General features: G+C 39.1%; 1 protein-coding gene across 2 annotated transcripts; it reads left to right on the top strand.

Moving 5' to 3' along the window:
- The first annotated feature begins 168 nt into the window (after positions 1–168).
- TIMMDC1 (translocase of inner mitochondrial membrane domain containing 1) lies at positions 169–25,091 on the top strand. Of its 2 annotated transcripts, XR_010840775.1 has the most exons (8): positions 187–596; positions 3,012–3,177; positions 6,002–6,090; positions 6,521–6,588; positions 17,433–17,511; positions 21,604–21,714; positions 24,205–24,442; positions 24,769–25,091. XR_010840775.1 is itself a non-coding variant. In XM_059064765.2 (7 exons), exons 1-7 carry the CDS (start codon positions 403–405, stop codon positions 24,353–24,355), a joined length of 858 nt encoding a protein of 285 aa, XP_058920748.1. In that variant the 5' UTR covers positions 169–402; the 3' UTR covers positions 24,356–25,091. The 2 variants fall into 2 exon arrangements, 1 of the variants encoding a protein (XP_058920748.1); XM_059064765.2 differs by having other exon boundaries at positions 169–596; positions 24,205–25,091.
- Positions 25,092–25,617: the final 526 nt, after the last annotated feature.

Raw genomic sequence — 25,617 nt, 5'->3', positions numbered from 1 at the left:
CCTGCAAACTGCCCAACTCTCCCGTTTCCTTGGCGCAGGAAGACCATGGAGATGACGCCAGAGGCGGGGCCAGAGGGCGCTGAGCGTGTCTACTCGCCGCCACCTCACTTCCCGCCTCCAACCGGAAGTGTGTTCGGCTCCGGCTCCGCCCTTGCTCCTCTTTTGGCCTTTGCCCTCGTTGGGGTGGGGCTTCCTGTCTTGTGTGTCCAAGGGCCGGGCGCAGGGCAAGTCTTGTCAGGCGGTGTGGCAGCGGTTACGGCCGCGAATTAGCTCGGGCCTAGTGTACGGGTACTCGTCCACTCCTTCTTGCTGTTATCCTCGCTCTTCTCCCACGGCGCCTCCGGGAGGCCTTGGCGCCCTGAGCGCCCAAGCGAGTGTCTGTCGGCAGTTTCGTAGAGGGCCATGGAGGTGCGGCCGCCGGCGCCACGGAGCTTCCTCCGCAGGGCGCTGAGTCCTTTTCCTCGGGTCTTTGCTGCCGAAGCTGTGGCCGCCCATCCCAAGGCTCTTGTGGAAGACCAGAAGCTGCCTTCCTACGTGCCAGAACCCCAATACCCGGAATCCGGATGGGACCGCCTCCGAGAGCTGTTTGTCAAAGAGTAAAAGTGCCTACTACTGTCTGTGGGGAGGGGCTCGAAGGAGGAGACCTGCTGCCTGGGTCATCTAGGGCGAAGGACCCCATGGTGGTGGGATTTATTTTTGTGGGATTTGGGGGTTCTAATATTTATATTCCAAGTTTGTATCCAAACATTGCCGTTTGGTAGTTCTATTGATTGACAGGCCGGTTTTCAGATGGTAAGGGTGAGACTAACAAAGTCAGAGCTTTTAGGGGTTTTAGGGACTGTGGTTTTAGGGACTAGAGTCTTAGCGTAATCCCCCGATGTTACAGATTAGAAGAATTGAACCAAGCTACTTAGTGATCCTAGAACCAACATGTGCAGGACTCCACTCCAGTATTCTTTTTCATATTTCACTTGATCACAAATTTTCATGAACAGCAGCCCTCCTCCTCGCCATAAAAGTGGAGGTTGGAGAGATAACAGAGTTGAAAATTTTTATTCTGCCAAATAAGGAATATATAAAAAATAGTAGCAACTGTTGTCTCATCAGTTTATAAAAGAAGAGATATTAGCTGGATTCACAAATAAGGATGTTTCACAATAAAGAATAAATAAGTCTTTGAACTAACTTTAATGGAAACCTCAGGATAATTAGTTAATTTCATCATTTTTTAAAATTCATCACTTACTGGTGAAAAGTTAGCCCTCTTATGAAGTACTTTACCATATACTACACTGTGATTATCAAGCGGATAAATTAACATTTAAGTTTTATTATGTTGCTGAGGTAGGGCAGGGGAGCTGGTGGAATTGTATTTAATTACTTTATTTATTTTCATCATCCCATTTTAAAGATACCGAGGCCGACCTCATTGGTCGTTCCAAAATTTGAGATACCTGTGAACGATCCTGTGTAGTACACAACAGAAAAGTGTTATTTTGATCAGCTTTATAAACAACAGAATGATGAGCTGAAAGAAATTTGGAAGATAATTTAGTGTGACTTTCATTCTCCCTTCCATGTCATGGGTGAGGAAACCTAGGTTCAGAGCGATTGTGTTCTGGCTGCAGGTCACTTAGCAGTGGATGACAGAACCAGAACCACAACCCCATTGCTGTTACTTATAGTCCAGGTCCTTTCCACCCCTATGCCTTGTTTGTTCACCGTTCATTTCTTAGGGCCAATCATGTAACTTCTTAGAGCCTCTATTGATAAAATGAAGAAAAATGTCATCTATGTCATGGAATTTTTCAGAGGATGAGAAAGAGGAAAGCATATTGCATTTCCTGGCTTGTTAAATCTTAAGCTCTTTTACATTTACTTTTTTCTGAGTTCTACCAGTTTTTATGTAAATGTTGTTTTTGGTCCTTATTCATTATAAAAGATAAAATATAAAGTTTAGCTTGTAGCAGTTTTTCCTCTTGATATAGGAATTAGTTTCCTAAGAGATTTTATTTAGGTTTCTCTCTTGTATATGTAGGAACTATAAAAACTTACTGATTCTGATTTCAGAAATGTAGTGATTGTTATTGGCAATTAGAATTAAACACTTGTACAACCTCTGAAGAAAGCAAGTTAGTAATGTAAAAAATAAACATTTAGTAGTTTACTTATGTAAGAGGGCCATTATTTATAGCTGAACATTTACAAACTTAGCTGTTTCTTAGAGCAATTTCCGACATCTTGGAAGCTCCAGAACGGATTCTGGTTTCTTATGCTTTAGAGAGTAATAGATTGGATGAAATGGTAGTTTTTCCCTGTTACTTTATGTTTGTCTGTGTTGCCCACTTTATAGTGAGCTTTCTTATTCAATGGTCTTCAATAGTACAGGCCCATCTCAGCATGACATAAAAATTAAATATTCAGAAAGATAAAGTTTTTATTTTTTTTACATCTAGGAATTCATTCTGGCATATGTTGTCCTAAAATCTCATAAGCTCATGTAATTTCCAAAAGTTATCTAAAAATTCAAAAAGGGAAATATTGATCTGTACATCCAGTTCACAAATTCTTTCTGTTTACAGGGATATAGTAGAGCTGTAATAGTCATCAAATAAAATAACCTTAAAAAAATCTTTTTATTGAAGTATAGTATGTGCCTAAAAAAATGTACATAAGTATACCAGCCAGTGACTTTTCACAAACCAAACATAGCTGTGTACGCAGCCCCAAGACTATTAACAGCATCCCAGAATCTCCCCCTGGTGCCCCTTCCCTGTCACTGCCTTCCCAAGAATAACCACTAGCTTAATTTCTGAAAGCATAGATTAGTTTTGGCTGAGATTTGAGCTACCTGTAATATAATTATTTAATTCATCAGAAGATTTAACAGGTTCTGCCCATCATGAAAAGTGTAGCCCTTTTAGCATTTGAGATAATTCTGATCATACTGTCTTTTGGAGAGCAGTATGCATAAACTAATCCCAAACAACACTGTCTTTTTGATGTTTTAGTGAACAGCAGAGAACGTCAAAAGAACTTCAGGATATTTACAAGGCGGCAGTTTCAGCAGGCATCATTGGCTGGGCATATGGGGGGATACCAGCTTTTATTCATGCTAAACAGCACTATATTGAGCAGAACCAAGCAGAAATTTACCACAACCAGCTTGATGCAGTGGTATGTACTGGTGTTCTAATAGTATTTGGGGGCATGCCAGTTTAGCTGTTCCTTTTACACTTAGTCATCTAGTTAGGTGGTAAGGTTGGGAAGGTTTAGGAAACAAAGTCCGTACTTGACAACAATGCAGGTACTAATGTTAAAGTGCATACGAGCCTCGTCAGACCACTTTTCTTATCTTCAGAATTGATCACCACTTACGGTTCTACTTTCTGAAATATATTTCTACAGCTGTGCTAAATCGTCAAGGCTCAGCTGTAGCATATTTATCCTATTCGCAAAGCGTCCTGCAGTACAGGAGCTCACACTAAAACAATAATGAACACTTAGAGCTTTATAGTTTGTAGAGTGCTAACTCATTTGTTATATCTTAGTTGTGTACATCAGTTCTACTGTATTAGTGAGGAAGTTACAGCTCAGAATTTTTTTTTTGTGAGGCTTTTGTTTTTGAAATTGTGTCACACTTAAAAGTTGCAAAAGTAGTACCAGTGTCCCACAGTATCCAAGGGGGATTGGGATCCAGGGACTCCTGCAGATACCAAAACCCGGAAATGCTCAAGTCTTTTGTATAAAAAGGCACAGTACCATAGACCCCCCCCCCCATATCCATGATTCCACATCCTCAGGTTCCAAATCTGAGGATACAGAGGGCTGACTATACAAAGAATTCCTGTATACCTTTCAGTCAGATTCTCCAAATGTTAAAATTTTACGACATTTGCTTTCTTATTCTCTCTCTATAAGGCATACTATTATTTTTTTGTGAACTGCTTGGGAGTAAGTTATAGACACATGAGTGCTTCAGCATGCATTTCCCAAAAACAAAGACATTTTCTTACATAACCACAATATTATTATGCAGAGCAAGACATTAACACTTACAGAGTACTGTTATCTTACCTGTGGACTTTATGTAAATTTTGCTAGTTGTCCCACTAATATAATTTATTTTAAAAGTAAACAATTCATTAAAAAATTTTTTTTCTGGTCCGGGATCTAATACTGGATCAGGTGTTGCATTTGCCTGTCATGCCTCTCTAGTCAGTCTCCTTTAATCTGGAACAATTTTTCTCTTGTTCTTTGACTTTCATGACTTTGATATTTTTTAAGACTATGGTCCATTTATTTTATAGAATGTCCCTCAACTTGGATGTTTGATGTTTTCTTGTGATTAGATTTTACTTATGTGTTTTCGCAGGAATACCCTAGAACTGATGTTGTATTCCACAGTAGGTAAGGATAAGAAGCACAAGATATCTATTTGTCCCTCAACTGGTGATGCTTACTTTAGTCACTTAGTTAAGATGGTCCCTGCCAGGATTATCCACTGTAAAATTACTATTTTTTTCTCTTTGTAATTAATAAGTGTCTTATGAATACTTATTAGCTACTTTGAGACTATGCCAGTATCCTATTTTTCATCAAATTTCTACCCTCTGGTTTTAGTATTCAATGCTGATTCTTGCCTAAAGCAGTTATTACTGTGGTGGTTGCCAAATGGCCATTTTCTAATTCCATCATTCCATTTATATTTATTGGTTAGTATTCTGCTGTAAGGAAGAGCTTTCACTTTCCCTCTATTTATTTATTTGTCCATTTATCTATTTATAATTTATTCAATGTGGACTCATGGATTCTTGTTTTATTCTGTAGTTTTATAATCCGTTATTATTATCGTTTATTTTGATACTCAAATTGGCCTCGATTTGGACCATTGGAGCCCCTTAAAGCTAGCTCCTGTGTCCTTTTGATATGTCCCCATTACTCTGAGCACACCTTTACTTTCTAAAAAGCACAGCAAGGTGTTTCTGGTCCATCTTTTACTTTTTAAGCACTACGCTGGCATAAGCCCATTTCATCAAGGAGCTATAGTTTCTTTTAAAATGGTATTTAAAAACCAAGTTCTAGTGCTAGTTATGCTCACTGCTACTGAGGTATCATGGCTTCTAGGCTCTAGGCAGAGTTAGGAAATGTGTGTGTGTATATGTATGTGTGTGTGACTTACATACACACTCAGGCACATTTCTATATCTGTTTCTATATTTACCCATTTATTAAAAGCCATGAGTTTGCACTGATACCTTTCAGAGAGGTTTTGACTTGCCCAATATCATATAGTAGTTAAGACTACACTTAGGGTTTCTGTCACATTCTTTAAATATCTTGGCTTTACCCTCACAATATTATGCCAGACTTGCTTCATTGTGGTCTAGTGAAAATGAGTTGTGGAAACAGACAACCTAACTTCCAGTTCTGACTTTATTCCTTATTGGCTGAGAAAAACTTCCTCTCTATGTTTTAGTTAAAACTAAAACACCTGCTTGAAGAAAATATTGTAAAGATTAAGTGAGGTAATATGTTAACAATTTTTACATAGAAGGTGGTCAGTAAAGATTGTTTTTTTTTCTTCCTTTCCTGCACATCTGTATAACTTAATCCTTACCCTTTACAGTGTACTCTGCGTCTTCTTTATTTTGTGTTTTTCTTTTCCCCACAGTTTCTTGAAAAAAAGTATGTCTAATACCGATTTTATGTCTGTGATAGTGTTTGTCATATAGATTCTTAGTTGCTACATAATGGATGGATTACTTGTTTGACATTGCATCTCTTAGTTCCTTTTACACCTCCTGATAGAATACGATGCACATGACATTTTCACTTAAGTTTCAGTACTTAAAGAATGATATTTCCAGACATTTTCCTATTGTTTCTATGTGTTTAGGTGTCCCTACTTAATGCCTAGCTGACATTCCTCCACCACATTTTTAAAATAGGGAAAGTGTCAAGGTGTCTCAGAACCTCACAGCCTTTTTATTAACTTTAGCAATCTGCACATCGTGCTGCCACACGAGGCTTCATCCGGTATGGCTGGCGCTGGAGTTGGAGAACGGCCATGTTTGTGACTATATTCAAGTAAGTTCTCTGAATTGTGACAAATGGTCTTGGGTATTCTTTTAGGAGCACACTTTTTGAGCAGTGGAATTATAAAATTTGAACGCCCATATAAAAGTGATTCATGATACCTTTTTCTTAAGAACTTTTATCTATTTACCTAAAAGATTGGTTCAGTTGTACTTTTGTATGCATGGATGAAGGTCTGCCAACTAATATCAAAATAGATACAGCGTTACTAAGTCAGAGGAACTCTGCAGAACTCTTTACGTTCTGTTGCTTATTGGCATATTAGCAATCTGAAACACGCTGAAGGAGCCTAGACTAGCACCAGGGATTGACATAGTAAGCTCTTCTAAACTAATACGTATCACTTTAGTGAAAGTTACAGTCAAGAAGGTAAATGAAATATGCTTTAAATTATGTTTTCCTCCTCCTCCCTTCTTCTCAGTACAGTGAACACTGGTCTAAATGTGTACCGAAATAAAAATGCCCTAGGCCATTTTGTCATTGCAGGAGGTAAGACATTTTTGTTTTCTTTACATTTTTCAATCTCAAATATGGTTTAGGAAATATGTAAGGACTTACAAGTCATGGCTACTGAATTCTTTGGATGGCTTCTCATCACATCTCATTCAGCATTCATGCAAAATGTATGGAAAACGTTGTGCTTGGTCCTTGGTGTACTTGTTGAACAAAACAGATAAGGTCTCTGCCTTCATCGAGTTTTATCATCTAATGTGGATGGAAAAAAACACGTTGCTATGATACAAAGTAACAAATGGGGGGGCAGTGGGATCTAATGTGGACAGAGTGATCGAGAAGACCTTTCTTCTTTTTTTTTTTTCTTAAACATCTTTATTGCTATAATTGCTTTACAATGGTGTGTTAGTTTCTGCTGTATAACAAAGTAAATCAGCTATACATATACATACATCCCCATATCTCCTCCCTCTTGCCTCTCCCTCCCACCCTCCCTATCCCATCCCTCTTTGTGTCCTTGGTGGACGCAAAGCACTGAGCTGATCTCCCTGTGCTGTGTGGCTGCTTCCCACTAGCTATCTATTTTACATTTGGTAGTGTATATATGTCCATGCCACTCTCACTTCGTTCCAGCTTACCCTTCCCCCTCCCCATGTCCTCAAGTCCATGCTCTATGTCTGTGTCTTTATTCCTGTCCTGCCCCTAGGTTCTTCAGAACCTTTTTTTTTTTTTTTCAGATTCCATATATATGTGTTAGCATATGGTATTTGTTTTTCTCTTTCTGACTTATTTCACTCTGTATGACAGTCTCTAGGTCCATCCACCTGACTACAAATAACTCAATTTCATTTCTTTTTATGGCTGAGTAATATTCCATTGTATATATGTGCCACATCTTCTTTATCCATTCATCTGTTGATGGACACTTAGGTTGCTTCCATGTCCTAGCTATTGTAAATAGAGCTGCAGTGAACATTGTGGTACATGACTCTTTTTGAATTCTGGTTTTCTCAGGGTATATGCCCAGTAGTGGGATTGCTGGGTTGTATGGTAGTTCTATTTTTAGTTTTTTAAGGAACCTCCATACTGTTCTCCATAGTGGCTGTATCAATTTACATTCCCACCAACAGTGCAAGAGTGTTCCCTTTTCTCCACACTCTCTCCAGCATTTATTGATGATGGCCATTCTCACCGGTGTGAGGTGATACCTCATTGTAGTTTTGATTTGCATTTCTCTAATGATTAGTGATGTTGGGCATCCTTTCATGTGTTTGTTGGCAATCTGTATATCTTCTTTGGAGAGATGTCTATTTAGGTCTCTGCCCATTTTTGGATTGGGTTGTTTGTTTTTTTCATATTGAGCTGCGTGAGCTATTTATGTATTTTGGAGATTAATCCTTAGTCCGTTGATTCATTTGCAAATATTTTCTCCAATTCTGAGGGTTGTCTTTTCGTCTTGTTTCTGGTTTCCTTTGCTGTGCAAAAGCTTTTAAGTTTCATTAGGTCCTGTTTGTTTATTTTCGTTTTTATTTCCATTTCTCTAGGAGATGGGTCAAAAAGGATCTTGCTGTGATTTACGTCATGGAGTGTTCTGCCTATGTTTTTCCCCAAAGACTTTTATAGTGTCTGGCCTTACATTTAGGTATTTAATCCATTTTGAGTTTATTTTTGTGTATGGTGTTAGGGAGTGTTCTAATTTCATTCTTTTACATGTAGCTGTCCAGTTTTCCCAGCACCGCTTATTGAAGAGGCTGTCTTTTCTCCATTGTATATTCTTACCTCCTTTATCAAAGATAAGGTGACCATATGTGCGTGAATTTATCTCTGGGCTTTCTATCCTGTTCCATTGATCTTTATTTCTGTTTTTGTGCCAGTACCATACTGGAGAAGACCTTTCTAAGGAGGTGACATTTAAGCTGATACCTGAAGAATGGGAAGGAGCAAGGCTTGCAACAAAGAGTAGCCTAGGCAGGGAGGACGTCAAGGGCGAAGGCTCTAAGGTTTCTCAAATGCAGGATAGTATGACTGGAACATAGTGAATAAGGGAAAGAATGGCTTGAGATGAGATTGGTAAGGTGAAGTAGAAAGGAGCCAGATTTTTCATGGTAAGAGATTGGATTTAATTTAATTAATTAATTTATTTATTTTTTAAATTTTTTTCGGTACGCGGGTCTCTCACTGTTGTGGCCTTTCCCATTGTGGAGCACAGGCTCCGGATGCACAGGCTCAGCGGCCATGGCTCACGGTCCCAGCTGCTCCGCAGCACATGGGATCCTCCCCAACTGGGGCACAAACCCGTGTCCCCTGCATCGGCAGGCGGATTCTCAACCACTGCGCCACCAGGGAAGCCCGAGATTGGATTTTATTTTAAAGCTCTCTGCCTCTGGTAGATAAAGCCCTCTTTAAAATGAATGTTTAAAAAAAAAAAAAAGTATTGAACATTTTCATTACATTTCCAGTACAAATCCAGTACATTTCCAGAAATGTAAATGAAGTTAACTGTGTATACATGCAGACACTCACTAATTCATGTACATTCTCTCACATACAAAAACATACATATACTGCACATAACAGTTTTTTACTTTTTATTTGGAAATAACTTCAAGCTTATGGAAAGTTGCAAAAATAAAATAGAAGGTGGCTTCTCTTGATGAGGAGCATGGGTTCTAGGTGTGTGGGCATCAGTAGTTGTGGCACGAGAGCTCAATAGTTGTGGCTCGCGGGCTCTAGAGCACAGGCTCAGTAGTTGTGGCACACAGGCTTAGTTGCTCCGTGGCATGTGGGATCTTCCCAGACCAGGGATTGAACCTGTGTCCCCTGCATTGGCAGCTGATTCTTAACTACTGTGCCACCAGGGAAGCCCTAGTTCTATTAGTCTTATTCCTTAAATATATATGGACTCTCTCACCTCCTCTTTGTTCCCACGGCTACTACAGGTCTTCCCTGTTTCTAATCTTGGGTTGCGTCATCTCTACTGTTATCTGACTTTTAAAAACTATGAATAAGATTTTAACACTTTTCTGCTTCAGATTCTTCCATAGTTTCCCATCACTCTAATGTTGATTCTTGACCTGACCTCCATGCACCACTCTTGCCCAAAACTTATAATCTACTTAGATTTCTCAAACCCAGCATATTCTTGCTTCACAAAAATGCTTGCTTGAATCCACCTTCCAACTCCAACAACTAATTTCATTCAGCTCTATACTTAACCTGTCTTTCAAGTTTCACTTCATCTGTCAGCTTCAGCTTCCCTAGAGGGTTCTCCTAGCTCACATTTTCCTATCTTAGGTACCTTTCCCCTGTGTTCTCATAGTTCACTGTAAACAGTTTTATCACAGCATTTATAACACTATGTTGTAGCTATTTACTTCTTTTGCTTCCCTACTAGACAATTTACTTGAATTCAGAGAAAGTGTTTGCCTTTTATTTCACAATTTTTTAGTATATAGCAGGGTAGAATAAAGGTTTTTTGATTGAATATAAATATTAGTAAAATAAAAATAGAAAAATATATCTGATACAATATATATTTTTGTCTCAAACCAGCACCAACATTAAAATTAATGGTATAACACTAATTTATCCTGAAGTCAGACTCAGGTAAGGATGTCTTCCCTCACCACTATTATTTGGCATTGGTCTGGACATTCATAAAAGTATATTCAACATCTAGAATGCCTTAGTAAGGAGCATGGCAGATCCTCTCCCTCAAAAGTAATAATAAAACTGGACAAAATTATCAAAAGCAAACATTTAAAGATTCTGAGAATTGACCAGAGGCACACAACAAATTGAGAAGCATTTATTCAAGAATTTCTACTAAATCTCAGTAAGAACAGTGGGAGTAGTCTGTAGTGTTTCAGCTTGGGGCTGCTTCCACCTCCTAACATCCAGCTCCATCATGTAGAGAAGTTCCACAAGGGCAGGGCAGGCTGGGAGGATCAACACTTCTGCTGTTTGAGGTGGCTGACTTGATATGGAGCACAGCACAGAAAATTCCATGCCTTAAGGGTGTTGCTGAAAACAATAGCAAACAGTTAGGGAAGGACAGTATCACAGAGCTAACCTGAGGCTTTGATGTTGTTTGGGGCAAGCAATAGACTGGCAGATGAGGCAGAATCTTACTAGGGATGTCCAGGGAACAAGAAAGCCAAAAAGGACTTTAGTAAGATCTTACTAATCCCCGGAACTCCAGAAAGTTACCTGTATGTGTAAGCACACTCAGGAGAGACTGGTAAGGGCCCTAGCAAGCTACTTATTTTTGGTTAATTGTGAGGCCTCATGAACACAGAAAGTAAAAGCCAGAAAGGATTTATAAACTGCCTAAACCTTGAGTGCATTCTTCAAGCCACAGACAAACCCACTGACAAAAGGTAGCAGCCTTACTGGCTTAAGATGTGTAATCACAACCTCTGACAGATCATTGACTGACTTCCAAGCTGGTATGATTCCTAGGAAGGCAGACATAAAAATAAAAACTGAGCAGAGACTTCTGTGGCTGCACTCTACAAAAACAACAACAGCAAAAAACAAAGACTCCATAGAATTGGTACAGGCAAATCACTACATAAGCAACGAACCACAGCCATGCCTCTGGGTAGGGAGATGTTCCAACTCCAGTGTTGCTATCATTTATTACCTAAAATGCCTGGTTTTCAAAAACAACCAAAATGTCATAGGATATACAAAAACAGGAGACTTTAAAAAAAGCAGTCACTGGGTATGTCTCTGACAGAGGCCATCTATTGGACATAGCAGACAAAAGACTTCAAGCCATTTTAAAAGAATTAAATAAAAGTGTGATGACAATTACCATATAGAAAATATCAATAAAGATAGAAATTATTTTTAAAAGAATCAAATGAATATTCTGGAGTTGATAAATATAATAATGGAAATTAAAAATTCACTGGAGAGGAGGTGCTCAACAGCCAATTTGAGAGAGCATAAGAGAATCAGTGATCTTGAAGATAGATCAATATAGATTATCTTTTATCAAGGACAGAATTTTTAAAAATGAAGACAAATGAACAGAGCCTTAGAGATCTATGGGACACAATCAGGAATACTAACACATGGATAATGGAGAGGAAAGAAAGAAAAGGGAAGAAAAAGTATTTTAGGAAATTATGGCCACAGACTTCCCAAATTTGATGAAAAACATTAATCTACACATCCAAGAATCTCAACAAACTCCAAGAAGAATAAACATGAACAGATTCACACTTAGACACATAATAGTTACACTATTGAAAGATAGAGAAAAATCATGAAAGCAACAAGATAAAAACAACTCATACTGGAATACCCAGTAAAATTAACAGCTGACTTCTCATCAGAACAGTGGAAGCCAGAAGTCAGTAGAATGACTAAGTGCTGAAAGGAATAAACTGTCCATCAGTAATTCTATATCTAGCAAACCATCCTACAAAATTGAAGGCAAAAGACGTTGACAGATGAACAAAGAGAGAATTCATTGCTAGCAGACCCGCCTTACAGAAACATTAAAGGAAGTTCTTCAGACTGAAAGGAAGTGATATCAGATGGTAACTTGATTCTACATGAAGAGCATTGATAAAGATAATTGTATAAGTAATTCTTGAAGGCAGTATAAATACATATTTTCTTAACTGATCTAAAAAAGTTACATAATAATAAAATTGAAGTGTTGGGCATATAACATTTAAAGCTATATATTATAGCACAAAAGAGGGGGAAGGAATGGACTTATATTGGAGCAGTGAAATGACACCAAATAGTTACTTGGCTCCACAGGAAGAAATGAAAATTACTAGAAATGGTAAATACATAGGTTAATATGAAAGAGTTAGGGCTTCCCTGGTGGCGCAGTGGTTGAGAGTCCGCCTGCCGATGCAGGGGACACGGGTTCGTGCCCCGGTCCGGGAAGATCCCACATGCCGCGGAGCGGCTGGGCCCGTGAGCCATGGCCGCTGAGCCTGCGCGTCGGGAGCCTGTGCTCCGCAGCGGGAGAGGCCACAACAGTGAGAGGCCCGCATAACACACAAAAAAAAAAAAAAAAAAAAGAAAGAGTTTGTGAATCTATTGTTTCCACTTTCTTAACTGTTTTTACCCTTAATGTCATTAAAATACATATGGTTGTATAAAATAATAATAATAACATTGTATTGTTTTTAAACATATATGCATAACATAAATGACAGTAGTAGCACAAAGAAGGGAGAGGAGTGGAGGTGTATTAGAACAATGTTTCTACATTTTACTGGAATTAGTACTGATCTGAAGTAGACTGTGATAAGATGCATAGTATAATCCCTAAAGCAAATAATAAAATAGTAACTTTAAAAAATAGTAACAAGGTCAAAAAGGAATTAGATAATATAGAAAACAAGTAGCAAAATGGCAGATCTAAATCTAACCATATCAATAAAAACATTAAAACATGAATGGATTCAACATTCCAATCAGTAGGGATTGTCCCACTGTATTTTTAAAAAGATCCAACTATATGCTGTCTGCAAGAGACATATTTTAGGTTTAAAAGAACAAATTAGTCGAACATAAAAAGATGGACAAAGATATACTGTGCAAACAGTAAGAAAAAGAGCTTGAGTGACTATACTAGTATCAGGCAAAATAGACTTTAAGACAAAAGCGCTAGAAGACAAAGAAGGACATTTCATAATGTTAAAAGGGACAATCCACCAAGAAGATACAACATTTAGAAACATACGCATCTAACAGCAGAGCTCCAAAATACATAAAGCAAACACTTTGAATTGAGAGGAGAAATAGACAACTCAATCAGTTGCTGGAGACTTTTACAGTAACTGGAGACTTTAATACTCCACTTTTAATAATGGATAGAACAACTAGAGGGAAAATCAAGGATATAGAAGACGTGAACACTTATCTATCTACATGACACAGTAACACCTCTAGAACACTCCACCCAGCAATAGCAGAATTTTCATTCTTTTCAAGTGCACAGAGGACATTCTGTAAGCTAGACCATATGCAAGGCTATAAAACAAGTCTCAATAAATTTAAAAGGGTTGAAATCTCACAAAGTATGTTCTCTGTCCTCAATGGAATTAAACTAAAAAAAAGGAGGAAAATCACAAATATTTGGAAATTAAACAACACATTCATAAGTAAACCATAAACCAAAGAGTAATCACAAGGTAAATTTAAAATATTTTGAGCTGAATGAAAATGAAAGCACATTATATTAAAATTTATGAGGTGCAGGGACTTCCCTGGTGGTCCAGTGGTTAAGACTGTGCACATCCAATGCACGGGGTGCAGGTTCGATCCGTGGTCAGGGAACTAAGATCTCACATGCCGCAGTGTGGAAAAAAAAAAAAATGAGGTGTAGTCAGAATAAGAAGGATCTCATATGAATAATCTGAGCTTCCACCTTTAAAAACTAGAAAATGAAGAGCAAAATAAACCTAAAGTAAGCAGGCAGAAGGAATAGAATTAGAATGACACTCAATGAAATCAAGAGAAAAATCAATGAAACCAGAAGTTGGTTCTTTGAAAAGAGCAACAAAATAGAAAATCCTTTAGCAAGACTGACCAAGGGGAAGAAAAAAAAGATACAAGTTACCAAAATTTTCTCAAGAAGAAATAGAAAATCCCTATAGCCCTATAACAAATTGATAAACTAAATATTTAATTAAAATCTTTTCACAACAAAAAGTCCAGGACCAGATGGCTTCCCTGGCTATTAATATTATCCTAATACCAAAGCCAGATGAAGATAGACAACTAAGCTACAGATCACTATCCCTCAAGAGCATATACACAAAAATCCTTAACAAAATATTAGTAACCAAATCCAGCAATGAATAAATATTATACACCATGACCAAGTGGAACTTATTTAAGGAATTCAAGGTTAGTTTGAAAACGCATTGACAAAAGTCCAACATTCATGATAAAAACTCAACAAACTAGGATTAAAAGGGACCTTCTTTAACTTGATAAAGATTATCTATGAACAACAGCTAACATGTTCAATGGTGAAAGACTGAATGATTTCCTTAACATTGAGAACAAGACAAGCAGATGAATACACTTGTATTTAGCATTATACTGGAGACTTTAGCCAGTGCATTCAGGCAAGAAAAAGAAATTTAAAACATCCAGATTGAAAAAGACTGTTCAGGGCTTCCCTGGTGGCGCAGTGGTTGAGAATCCGCCTGCCGATGCAGGGGTCACGGGTTCGTGCCCTGGTCCGGGAAGATCCCACATGCCGCGGAGCAACTAAGCCTGTGAGCCATGGCCGCTAGGCCTGCGCGTCCGGAGTCTGTGCTCCGCAACGGGAGAGGCCACAGCAGTGAGAGGCCCGCATACCGCAAAAAAAAAAAAAAAAAAAAGACTGTTCACAGAAGTATGGTCCTGTGTAACAAAGAGTGTGACTCCATTTTTTATGTTTGGCTTCTGGCAGCTTCTAAACCCCACCACTCCTCCACCACCCCCCTTTTAAAATAAATTTATTTATTTATTTATTTTCGGCTGCGTTGAGTCTTCGTTGCTGCACGCGGGCTTTCTCTGGTTGCGGCAAGCAGGGGCTACTCTTTTTTTTTTTTTTTTTTTTTTCACAGGCTCCGGACGCACAGGCCCAGCGGCCATGGCCCACGGGCCCAGCCGCTCCGCGGCATGTGGGATCCTCCCGGACCAGGGCACGAACCCGTGTCCCCTGCATCGGCAGGCGGACTCTCAACCACTGCGCCACCAGGGAAGCCCAGGGGCTACTCTTCATTGCAGTGCGTGGGCTTCTCATTGTGGCTTCTCTTTTGCAGAGCACGGGCTCTAGGCGTCTGGGGTCAGTAGTTGTGGCTCATGGGCTCTAGAGCGCAGGCTCAGTATTTGTGGCGCACAGGCTTAGTTGCTCCAAGGCATGTAGGATCTTCCCAGACCAGAGCTCGAACCTGTGTCCCCTGCATTGGCTGGCAGATTCTCAACCTCTGCGCCACGAGGGAAGCCCCTGACCACCTTTTTAATAAACAGGTTTTTAGAGCAGTTTAGGTTCACAGCAAAATTGGGCAGAAGATAAAAGATTTGCCATATACTTCCTCCCTGCTGCATACACATAGTCTCTCCAGCTATTAACATCCCACACCAGAGTGGTACATTTGTTACAATTGAAGAATCTAAATTGATACATCATCACCCAAAGTCCTCTTTACCTTAGGGTTCACACTTGGTGTTTTACATTCTATGGGTTTGGGGAAATGTATGACATATGTCCACCATTATGGTATCATAAAAAGTATTTTCTCCCCTAAAACTCTGTGCTCTGCCTATTGATCCCCATGCTCCACCCTCAACCCTTGGCAACCATTGATCTTTTTAACTATCTCCATAGTTTTGCCTTTTCCAAAATGTTGTATAGTTGGAATCATACAATATGTAGCTTTTTCGGATTGGCTTCTTTTATTTAATAATATGCATTTAAGATTCCTCCATGTCTTTTCATGAGTTGGTAGCTCATTGGTAGCTCATTTCTATTTAGCGCTGAATAATGTTCTATTGTCTGGATGTACGACAGTTTATTTTTCCATCACCTGTTGAGGACATCTTGGTTGCTTCCATGTTTTGATGATTATGAACACAGTTGCTATAAACACCTGTGTGCAGCTATTTGTAGACAAAAGTTTTCAACTCTTGTGTCATTGCTGGATGGTATAGTAAGAGTATGTTAGTTGTATAAGAAACTACCAGTCTTCCAAAGTAACATTACCATTCTGCATTCCCACCAGGAATGAATGCAAGTTTCTATTGCTTCATATCCTCACCAGCATTTGATGTTGTCAGTGTTCCAGAGTTTGGCTATTCTAATAGGTTTTTGAAAAATATTTTGTTTGGAAAAGAAGCCTAGAAAAAAAGACCAAATTTTTTGCTGTCTCTGGATAATGGAATTAAAGGTGATTTTTGTTCTTGTTAATTTAAAAATTTAGAAAAGACGAGGACTTCCCTGGCGGTCCAACAGTTAAGACTCCACTCTTCCAATGTAGGGGGCATGGGTTTTGATCCCTGGTCAGGGAACTATGATCCCACATGCTGCACAGCACAGCCAAAATACTAAAAAAAAAAGAAAAAGTTAAAGAATTGGATAACTGGGTATGCTGGATGCTCTAAATTCATAGTCTATAAAATAATAATAATAGGATATTACAAACAACTTCATATCATCACTTGAAAATTTTTTTTAATTTAGAAAAGTTAAAACAGTGAATATATAGTACTTAAATAAGAACTATAAACCTCAAATGTTAATTTTAAAATTGTTACTACCTGAAGTGTCATTTGTTGTGTTGTACGTAGTGAAAGAGGAAAATGAATGGACATCTTGGGTGTACAGTCTTAGTGGGAAGGAAAGAGGACCTATGCCCTGGCCACCAGGTGGCGTTGTAGGCCAACTGCCCACTTGCAGGTCTGCTTGAGAGGTGTAGCGTAGCAGTACAGAAAGGTGAGGCTGGGGGAGGACATGAACTGCAGGGGCTTGTGAAGGTTTTGTTATTTATTTGGGGAAAACTTTCCTTAAAGAAGGAAGAAATGAAAGAGGTGGAAGTGAAGAAATAACAGATTTTTAAGGCAAGGTTGGCAAAAATGAAGCAGAATGAGAAGAGGCTGGGTCCATAGAACCGGCGGAGCAATTCTGTTTGTAAAAGGAACATTTCTTCATTTGAACCTGCAGAGTGGATGAGAAGCTGGCTGTATTGGCATTTTAGATTCAGGAAATCTAGGTTGTGGTGGTATATTAATGTTGTGTTCAAAAGCTTACTTGGAGATTTATGTCCTTCTTATGGAGGAACATTTTTAAATGGAACTCTGGTGTTTAAAGATGATTTAATATTGCCCTTTGTTTGTTTCTTTTAAAATAGCTATCACTGGAAGTCTTTTTAGAATAAACTTAGGCCTGCATGGCTTGGTAGCTGGTGGCATAATTGGAGCCTTGCTGGGGTAAGTGTTAACATGGTTTGATTCTAAATTAATATAATTTCATTAATGCCTTCTCTGTTAAAAATTGCAATCATTTCTAAAGAACAAATTTAATACTTAGAGCCTATAAAAGGTCTCTAGTCTTGTATTAGCAGTAGCTTTGACTGTCCTATTCTGATTGTACCCCAGTTGTTGATTTTACTTCTAGTTTTCACTGGATAAAAACTGTTTAATCCCACGTGCCGCAGAGAGGCTGTGCCCATGAGCCATGGCCGCTGAGCCTGCGTGTCTGGAGCCTGTGCTCCGCAAGGGGAGAGGCCACGGCAGTGAGAGGTCCGCGTGCCGCAGAAAAAAAAAAAAAACTGTTTAAATATCTCTAACACCTGAAACTATTTGAGGTTTGAGCAAAGGTACTTATAAGCAGCAGGAAAAGGGAATAAGAAACAGTTAACAAGCACATTCTATAAAAAAATTTGGGGTTAGATTTTGTTTGTTTAGTCTAATAAACTTTAAGAATTTTCTTCTCCAACTTTTTACTTTGAAACATTTAAAACCTGTAGAAAACATGAGTGAATTGAACATTGAACACCCGTATAACCCTTTACTTAGATTCACCAGTTGTTAACATTTTTCCATATTTGTTTTCTACCTCTCTGTTTATGTGTGGGACGTGTATATCTCCTTTTCTATTTTTTTTTCTTTTGGTTAAACCATTTAAAGTATTTTAGACCTCATAATTCTTCAGCCCTAAATACATCAGCATGTATTTCCCGGGATGAAGAACATTCTCCAATGATATCACAGTACAATTATCACAATAAATAATTTAGCATTGATTGATTGAATACTATTTAAGATAGGGTCCATATTCAAAATTTCTCAGTTATTACAATAATGCCATATATATATAATTTTTAAAAATCCAGGATCTAATTGTTGCATTTCATTGTTATGTCTCTTTAGATTTCTTTAAGCTAAAACAGTTCCACTGCCTTTTTTTCACCCAGAATATTTCTCAATTTTGTTTGATTATCCCCTCATGATTAGATTTAGGTTTAATGTTTTCACCAAGAGTACAACATAGGTGAGGTTGTGTCCTTCTCAGTGTATCACATCAAGAGACATATTATGTCACCCATTGTAAGTGATGTTAACTTGGTGTATTAGTTTTCTGTTGCTGTGTAACAAATCACTACAAACTCAGAAGCTTCAAACACCATGCATTTATTATATGGGGTTGGTCAAAAAGTTTGTTCAGGTTTTTCCATAACATCTTACAGAAAAATGCAGGCGAACTTTTTGGCCAACCCAATATCACTTTTCTGTAGGTCAGAAGTCTGGGTAGGCTCAGATGGGTTCTCTGCTTAGTATTACAGAAGGCCAAAATCAAAGTGTTGGCCAGGCAGGTTCTTACCTGGAGGCTCTGTGGGAAGAATTTGTTTCTATAAAATTCAGGTTGTTGACAGAACCCTGTGGCTGTAGGCCTGAAGTCCCCGTTTCATGGCTGGCTGGCTGTCAGGCACCACCTTGTTCCTAGAGACATCCACATTCCTTCTCATGTGCCCCCTCCATGTTCAAACCAGCAACCAGCATGTTGAATCCTTCTCATACTTTTAATCTCTCTGACTTCCATTCTGCCACCAACTGGAAAAAACTCTCTCCTTGCAGAGGGTTCACCCACATAATCTCTTTTTTTATTAACTCAGATTCAACTGATCAGTAACGTTAATTACATCTGTAAAATCCATTTTGCCATGTAACAATTTAATCATGGGCATAATATTTCATCATTTATTCATAGTTGAGAAATTAGGGCAGGAAATTTTGGGGGGCTATTTTAGAATTCTGCCTACCACGTTTGGTATCTACTAAATTTCTCCACTGCAAGGGTATCTTTTTCCCATTTTGCTTAATAAGGAATCTGTGGAGTGAGACTGTGTAAATAGCCTGTTCTCCAGATGTCTTTCTTCTGTTGGTTTCAGTGATCCATTGATGATCCCTAATGTAATCAGTTATTGTAAAAGTTGCAAAATGTTGATTTGCCAGTTCTGTCATTTCTTCTGTTTTTATTAGTTAGCATTTATCTGAATAGAAGAGTTCTTTCACCCTTACCCTCCCTTTTTCTACCCCCCTTTGGGGAGGAAACACTGTAACTTAATGGATTTTTTTTTTTAATTAAGAAATTGTTTTAAAATTCAACATATTGGCCTTCCCTGGTGGTGCAGTGGTTGGGAGTCCACCTGCCGATGCAGGGGACACGGGTTCGATCCCTGGTCCGGGAGGATCCCACATGCCGCGGAGCAGCTAAGCCTGCCAGCCACAACTGCTGAAGCCTGCGCACCTAGAGCCCCTGCTCGGCAGCCAGAGAATGGCCTCGCACAGCAACAAAGACCCAACACAGCCAAAAATAAATAAATAAATAAAATAAATTTTAAAAATAAAATTAAATAAAATAAAATTCAACATATTATAATCTATTGCTGATGTTTTTGTTGTATTGTTAATATACCAACTTGGTTTGAAGGGAAAAATTGTTGAAATTAGCAGCAAAAATATTTTTTTATTGAGGTAAAAAAAATACATAACATAAAAATTACCATCTTAACCACTTTTTTTTTTTTTTTTTTTTTTGGTGGTACGTGGGCCTCTCACTGTTGTGGCCTTTCCCGTTGCGGAGCAAAGGCTCCGGACGCACAGGCCCAGCGGCCATGGCTCACGGGCCCAGCCGCTCCGCGGCATGTGGGATCTTCCCGGACCGGGGCACGAACCCGTATCCCCTGCATCGGCAGGCGGATTCTCAACCACTGCGCCACCAGGGAAGCCCCATCTTAACCACTTTTAAGTGTACAGTTCAGTAGTGTTAACTGTATTCACATTGTTGTGCAACAGATCTCTAGATCTTTTTCATCTTGGGAAACTGAAACTCTGTACCCATTAAACACTAATTCTCCCTTCTCCCACCCCACAGCCTCTGGCAACCACCTTTCTACTTTCTGTTTCTGTGATTTTGACTACTCTAGGTGCTTCTTATTAGTGGAATCATATAATATTTTTCCTTTTGTAACTGGCCTGTTTCACTTAGCATAATGTCCTGAAGGTTTATCCATGTTGCAGCATGTGACAGGATCTTCCTTTTTAGGACTGCATGATATTCCATTGTATATACAGTACCACATTTTCTTTATCCATTCATCATCAATGAACATTTCCACCTAGCAAAAATAATTTTTTAAATGTGGTTACAACTTAAGTTGTAACCAGAGGAATTTAAGTTGTGTCAGAGTCAAAAACTTCTCTTTGAAAACATGAACCAAACCATCTTCATTACTGTAATAATTATTATCTAAATCAGTTTCTCAATGGGTAACTGTTGGCATTCTGGGTGAGACAGTTATGCCAGACTCTTGAATTTTAGGATGTTTTGGCGGCTTCAGCCCCAAAAGCCAGTAGAATCCTTCCCTCAATACCCCTCCCTTAAGGGGCTCTGGCACCATTCCTGGTATTTATTTCATTAATGAGAAACCTTCAGTATAAAGCTATTTACTAGAATTTGTCATAAATATATTTTTTCCCAGTTTATTTATCATTCATGATAAAAATCAGAGCCAATTTATAGATCTGTTTTTTTTGTTTGTTTGTTTGGTTTTTTTTTTTTTTTTTTTTTTTTTTTTTGCGGTATGCGGGCCTCTCACTGTTGTGGCCTCTCCCGTTGCGGAGCACAGGCTCCGGACGCGCAGGCCTAGCGGCCATGGCTCACGGGCTTAGTTGCTCCGCGGCATGTGGGATCTTCCCGGACCAGGGCACGAACCCGTGTCTGCTGCATCGGCAGGCGGATTCTCAACCACTGCGCCACCAGGGAAGCCCAGATCTGTTGTTTTTAAACCAGTTAAATTTAGGAAGTTGGCAATGATTGTTTTTCCTATTGTTCAGACCAGGAAGGAAATTATCTTAATATTTTTTTTATTTGACAAGGACACTTTAATTATCAAATGTTCCTGTACCTGTCAGTGAGCAAGTGGCTCGTTTGGTGGTGCTCGCGCCTTAGCAGAGACACTCATGTTTTGCGTGGTTAACAGCTCTTTCTCCTAAGCATTCCCTCTGCCTCCCCCTCAGCACTCCTATAGGAAGCCTGTTGATGGCGCTTCAGAAGTACTGTGGTGAGACAGTTCAGGAGAGAAAACAGAAGGATCGAAAAGCACTTCAGGCGCTGAAACTGGAAGAGCGGTAAGGAGCATGTTAAGACTGGGATGTCTGGCTTTCCTATCCACCGACAGCAGTGCCCTCTGAAATAAGTACTCTAAATTGCCGCTCAATTCAAAGAGTTTCTGTTTACTGAGTCCTTCACCTGGCACCTTACCTGGTCTTTTAATCTTTTTAATTAAGGAGAATGGAAAACAGAAAGACACTAATTGAGAATCTTTCCTTAGATGCATTTTTTTTTTTTTTTTTTTTTTTTTTGCGGTATGCGGGCCTCTCACTGTTGTGGCCTCTCCCGTTGCGGAGCACAGGCTCCGGACACGCAGGCCTAGCGGCCATGGCTCACGGGCTTAATTGCTCCGCGGCATGTGGGATCTTCCCGAACCGGGGCACGAACCCGTGTCTCCTGCATCGGCAGGCGGATTCTCAACCACTGCGCCACCAGGGAAGCCCCAGATGCATTTTTTTTAAAGTTAAAATGTTGTAAATCTCATTTGGTTGCATATTTTTTCTTTTCCTATGTTTTTGACTGCATAGGAAATTACCTAAAGGAAATAAACAGCAATGAGCGAGCTTTACTTGGCTTTATTTAAAAGATGATATCCTTGTTTACACATACGTCTATGAACAATACAGAGCATGTTAGGCCTCCACATTCAAAGATTCTACTTCTTGCTATGGACGTAATAGGCATTAGGTAGATACAGTGGCTGTTCATGGACTAGATGCCACTGAGAAGGATACAGACTGTCACCTGTTTATCTAGTCACTTCTTGGGGTCCAGCAATAGCAGACTTCATGCTAATTCTTTTTAAGATCATCATAATAGGCTGCCATCTAGCACTTTGGTACAAATGATTCTCATGGTTCTGCTTCCTGGCCACTAAGATGATATCTGCTGCTGCTACTTTGGTAGTTTGGTAGATAAGCAGTCTTCTTTCTCCCATGGTTTTATTTGAAACTTCCATTTGTGCTACACACACACACACACACACACACACACACACACACACGGAAATTCTTAATATCTGTAGATCTGTTGTCCAAGGACAGGTGCTATAGGAGAAAAAGCATTGATTTTAGAGCCAATGAAACCTTGAAAACAAACCTTAAATCCTAGCTAGACTATTGATTAATTCTGTGACCATAGATGTTTTCCTTAACTTCAAGCCCTCACTTTTCTCAGCTGTTCTAAGGGCAGAATCACACCACAGTGTTCAACATATGTTTGTTTTGTTCTGTCTTCTTCTCCATAGTAAGAAGGTGAGTGAGATGTGCAGCTCTCTAGGTTCTAGGATAAAGTACTTAAAATTCTGAATGCCAACATAAAATTTGATATTATGGAGAGTTAAAAGCATGAAAACATTAGCTTATTTCTAGCCCTTTAGGTGTCCTAAGAGACTTCTTTTTTAAAAAGGAATCTTTGAGAAAGGAGTTGGAAAAGTAAGGAAAATATCTGGTTATCTGAATCTGATATAGGAAGTTATAGAAGAATTAACATTTGGAAAAATATGAACAAATAATTGTATTCCAATCAAAATAAAAGGAAACCAGAAAAAAAAAACTAGAGAAGTTGGTCAGTTATTTAGAGATGGAAAACCTCAAGAATGGGTAAAAACTACAACTGGAATTATAGAAATGAAAGAATACTTTGGCAGAGGAAATAGTGTCAGAAGTGTATAGGTTATTTTTTTATATATATACACATATATAATATATATGTGGTATTTCTGAGGACAGTTAATAAATAGTTAAGAACCTTTTATATGTCTGCTTCTTTGCTTGAAAATAACTACAGTTTAGAGAAATCAACAAAGTGAGAATCTAGAAAATTGACATAGTAAGCAGAAAATACAGAACATTGGCTGTATTTTCCAAAGAGCTATGAAAGAAGATATGGTCAAATCTGGTGATGAAGAGTTGAGAAGAAAGTCATAGGTGACCCTGATAATCACTTAAAGACAGGAAGACACTAATACTTGACTTGGAGAAAGAACTGATCTGTTATTTGGAAATTAGATTTTTTAACTCCTAGTAAATATATGTCTGTAGTGTTGCCCTATGTGACTTTTCCATACTGAGATTACCAATGTTATAACTTTTGTGCATGTCCCACAAGGTCTGTCAGCAGAGAGTTTAACAGAGTGGCAGGGTGTTTCACATCCCCCCTGGGCCCTGAGGGCAAGAGGACAGATTGGTTTCGAGGCTCACACCTTAGCTGAGGGTGCTTCAGCAACTGCATGTCACCCCTTCGAGAACTCTGGAATATCTTAAGGATCAGAGCTACTGCCCTGGCAGTGTCCACGTTGGTAATGTGAGGCTCCTAGCTGGCTTGTAAGTGGAACAGGTTAGGAGAGAGAAGAAAGTCATTGTATTTGAAGTGAGTGCAAGGAGCAATGTTTGCTCACAAGTTGTAAGAGAGTATAAGATAAACACTATCTTTCTAAAAAAAATTCTCCCTAAAAAACAAAGAAATAGAGCAGTACTTGATATATCCTTCTTGTTCTTTGATTACAGGAAAGCCAGACTACACTTTACTGAGCTCCTCCCTGAAGAAATTGAAAGTAATTTACAGAAAAATCGATCCAAGGCTGATGCTAAGAAAATTGAAGCACTGCTAAATCTTCCTAGAAATCCTTCGTCAGCAGATAAACAAGACAGAGACTGAACATGCTCTGGACTTAAAACTCATTGGAGGGTTGAAAGCTGTGTTGCTATGTCCATTGAATGCCAGTTAATTGGGCTACTGACAGATGTAAGCACTGGCATCTGTAGTGGCAGTGACTTGCTCTTACTTTTTTTTTTAACCAAGAATTGAGCTATTGTACTCTAACTTTACTCATCCTTAAATTTAAGTACATACTTACATCTACATTGATTGATCTATATATTTAACATTATATCTATATTGACTGATCAATATAGATTTCTTTTCCCTGGATTATACAATAGTAAATTAAGATTTCCCAAAAGGTTAAAGTTGAATTGTACAGCTTGTAAATTTATTCTTGTAGCCCTTTATTTTTATTTATTTATTTTGTGGTACGTGGGCCTCTCACTGTTGTGGCCTCTCACTTGCAGAGCACAGGCTCCGGACGCGCAGGCTCAGCGGCCATGGCTCACGGGCCCAGCCAGTCCGCGGCATGTGGGATCCTCCCGGACCAGGGCACGAACCCGTGTCCCCTGCATCGGCAGGCGGACTCTCAACCACTGCGCCACCAGGGAAGCCCCTCTTGTAGCCCTTTAAAAGAGTACTGTAGGGATCACTAGGAGAAGGAGAGGAAGGAACCAGGTAAGGCAAATGGTCTGTGAAACCCTTGTGCCCTTGAGTCCTAGAAACAGTAAGGACCTACATGTGTGGTCGTGTTTGCTTCTGTCTTAATAAAAATCAAAGATGGTTCCTGTGCCATTGGAAATAATGTAAAACTTAACAAAAAGGAAGTAGATAAGCATTATTGAAGAAACAGCCCGACCTCGTTTCCTCTCTCAGTAATGCTGACAAAGTGTCTCTGCTATAGTATACAAGAGTTACTCAGAATAGATACACTGTCTCTACACTCCAGGAGCTTGCTGCCTGAGGAGGAGGCTGCCCTGCAGATGAGTGAGAGGTGAGAATGACTGAATTGAGTGTACTGAGAGGAAAAAACTGCTAATGCTTTGTTTTGGGGTTAGACCTCTTGGTTCCTACTCTGAAAATACTGTTTTTCACGTGAGCAGGGTTTGTGCAGCAGCCTAGAGTAGGGGCTAAAGCTGTGGGCTCTGGAGGCGGAACAACTGGCTTGGAATCTCAGCCCTGGAGCTTCTCAGCCATGTGACCTGCAGCCAAGCCATTTTAAGTCTCAAGTTTTCTCATCTGTCAAATGAAACAGTATCTACCTCAGAATGAGTATTAAATGAAAAGATGTGTGTAAAACATACCACAATGCCCTG

Source organism: Kogia breviceps, chromosome 5 (genome assembly GCF_026419965.1).
Source record: "Kogia breviceps isolate mKogBre1 chromosome 5, mKogBre1 haplotype 1, whole genome shotgun sequence".
NCBI classification, from domain to species: Eukaryota; Metazoa; Chordata; class Mammalia; order Artiodactyla; family Physeteridae; genus Kogia; species Kogia breviceps.
Note: the sequence above shows the minus strand (reverse complement) of the source record. Positions and strands in the feature narration are given on the sequence as shown.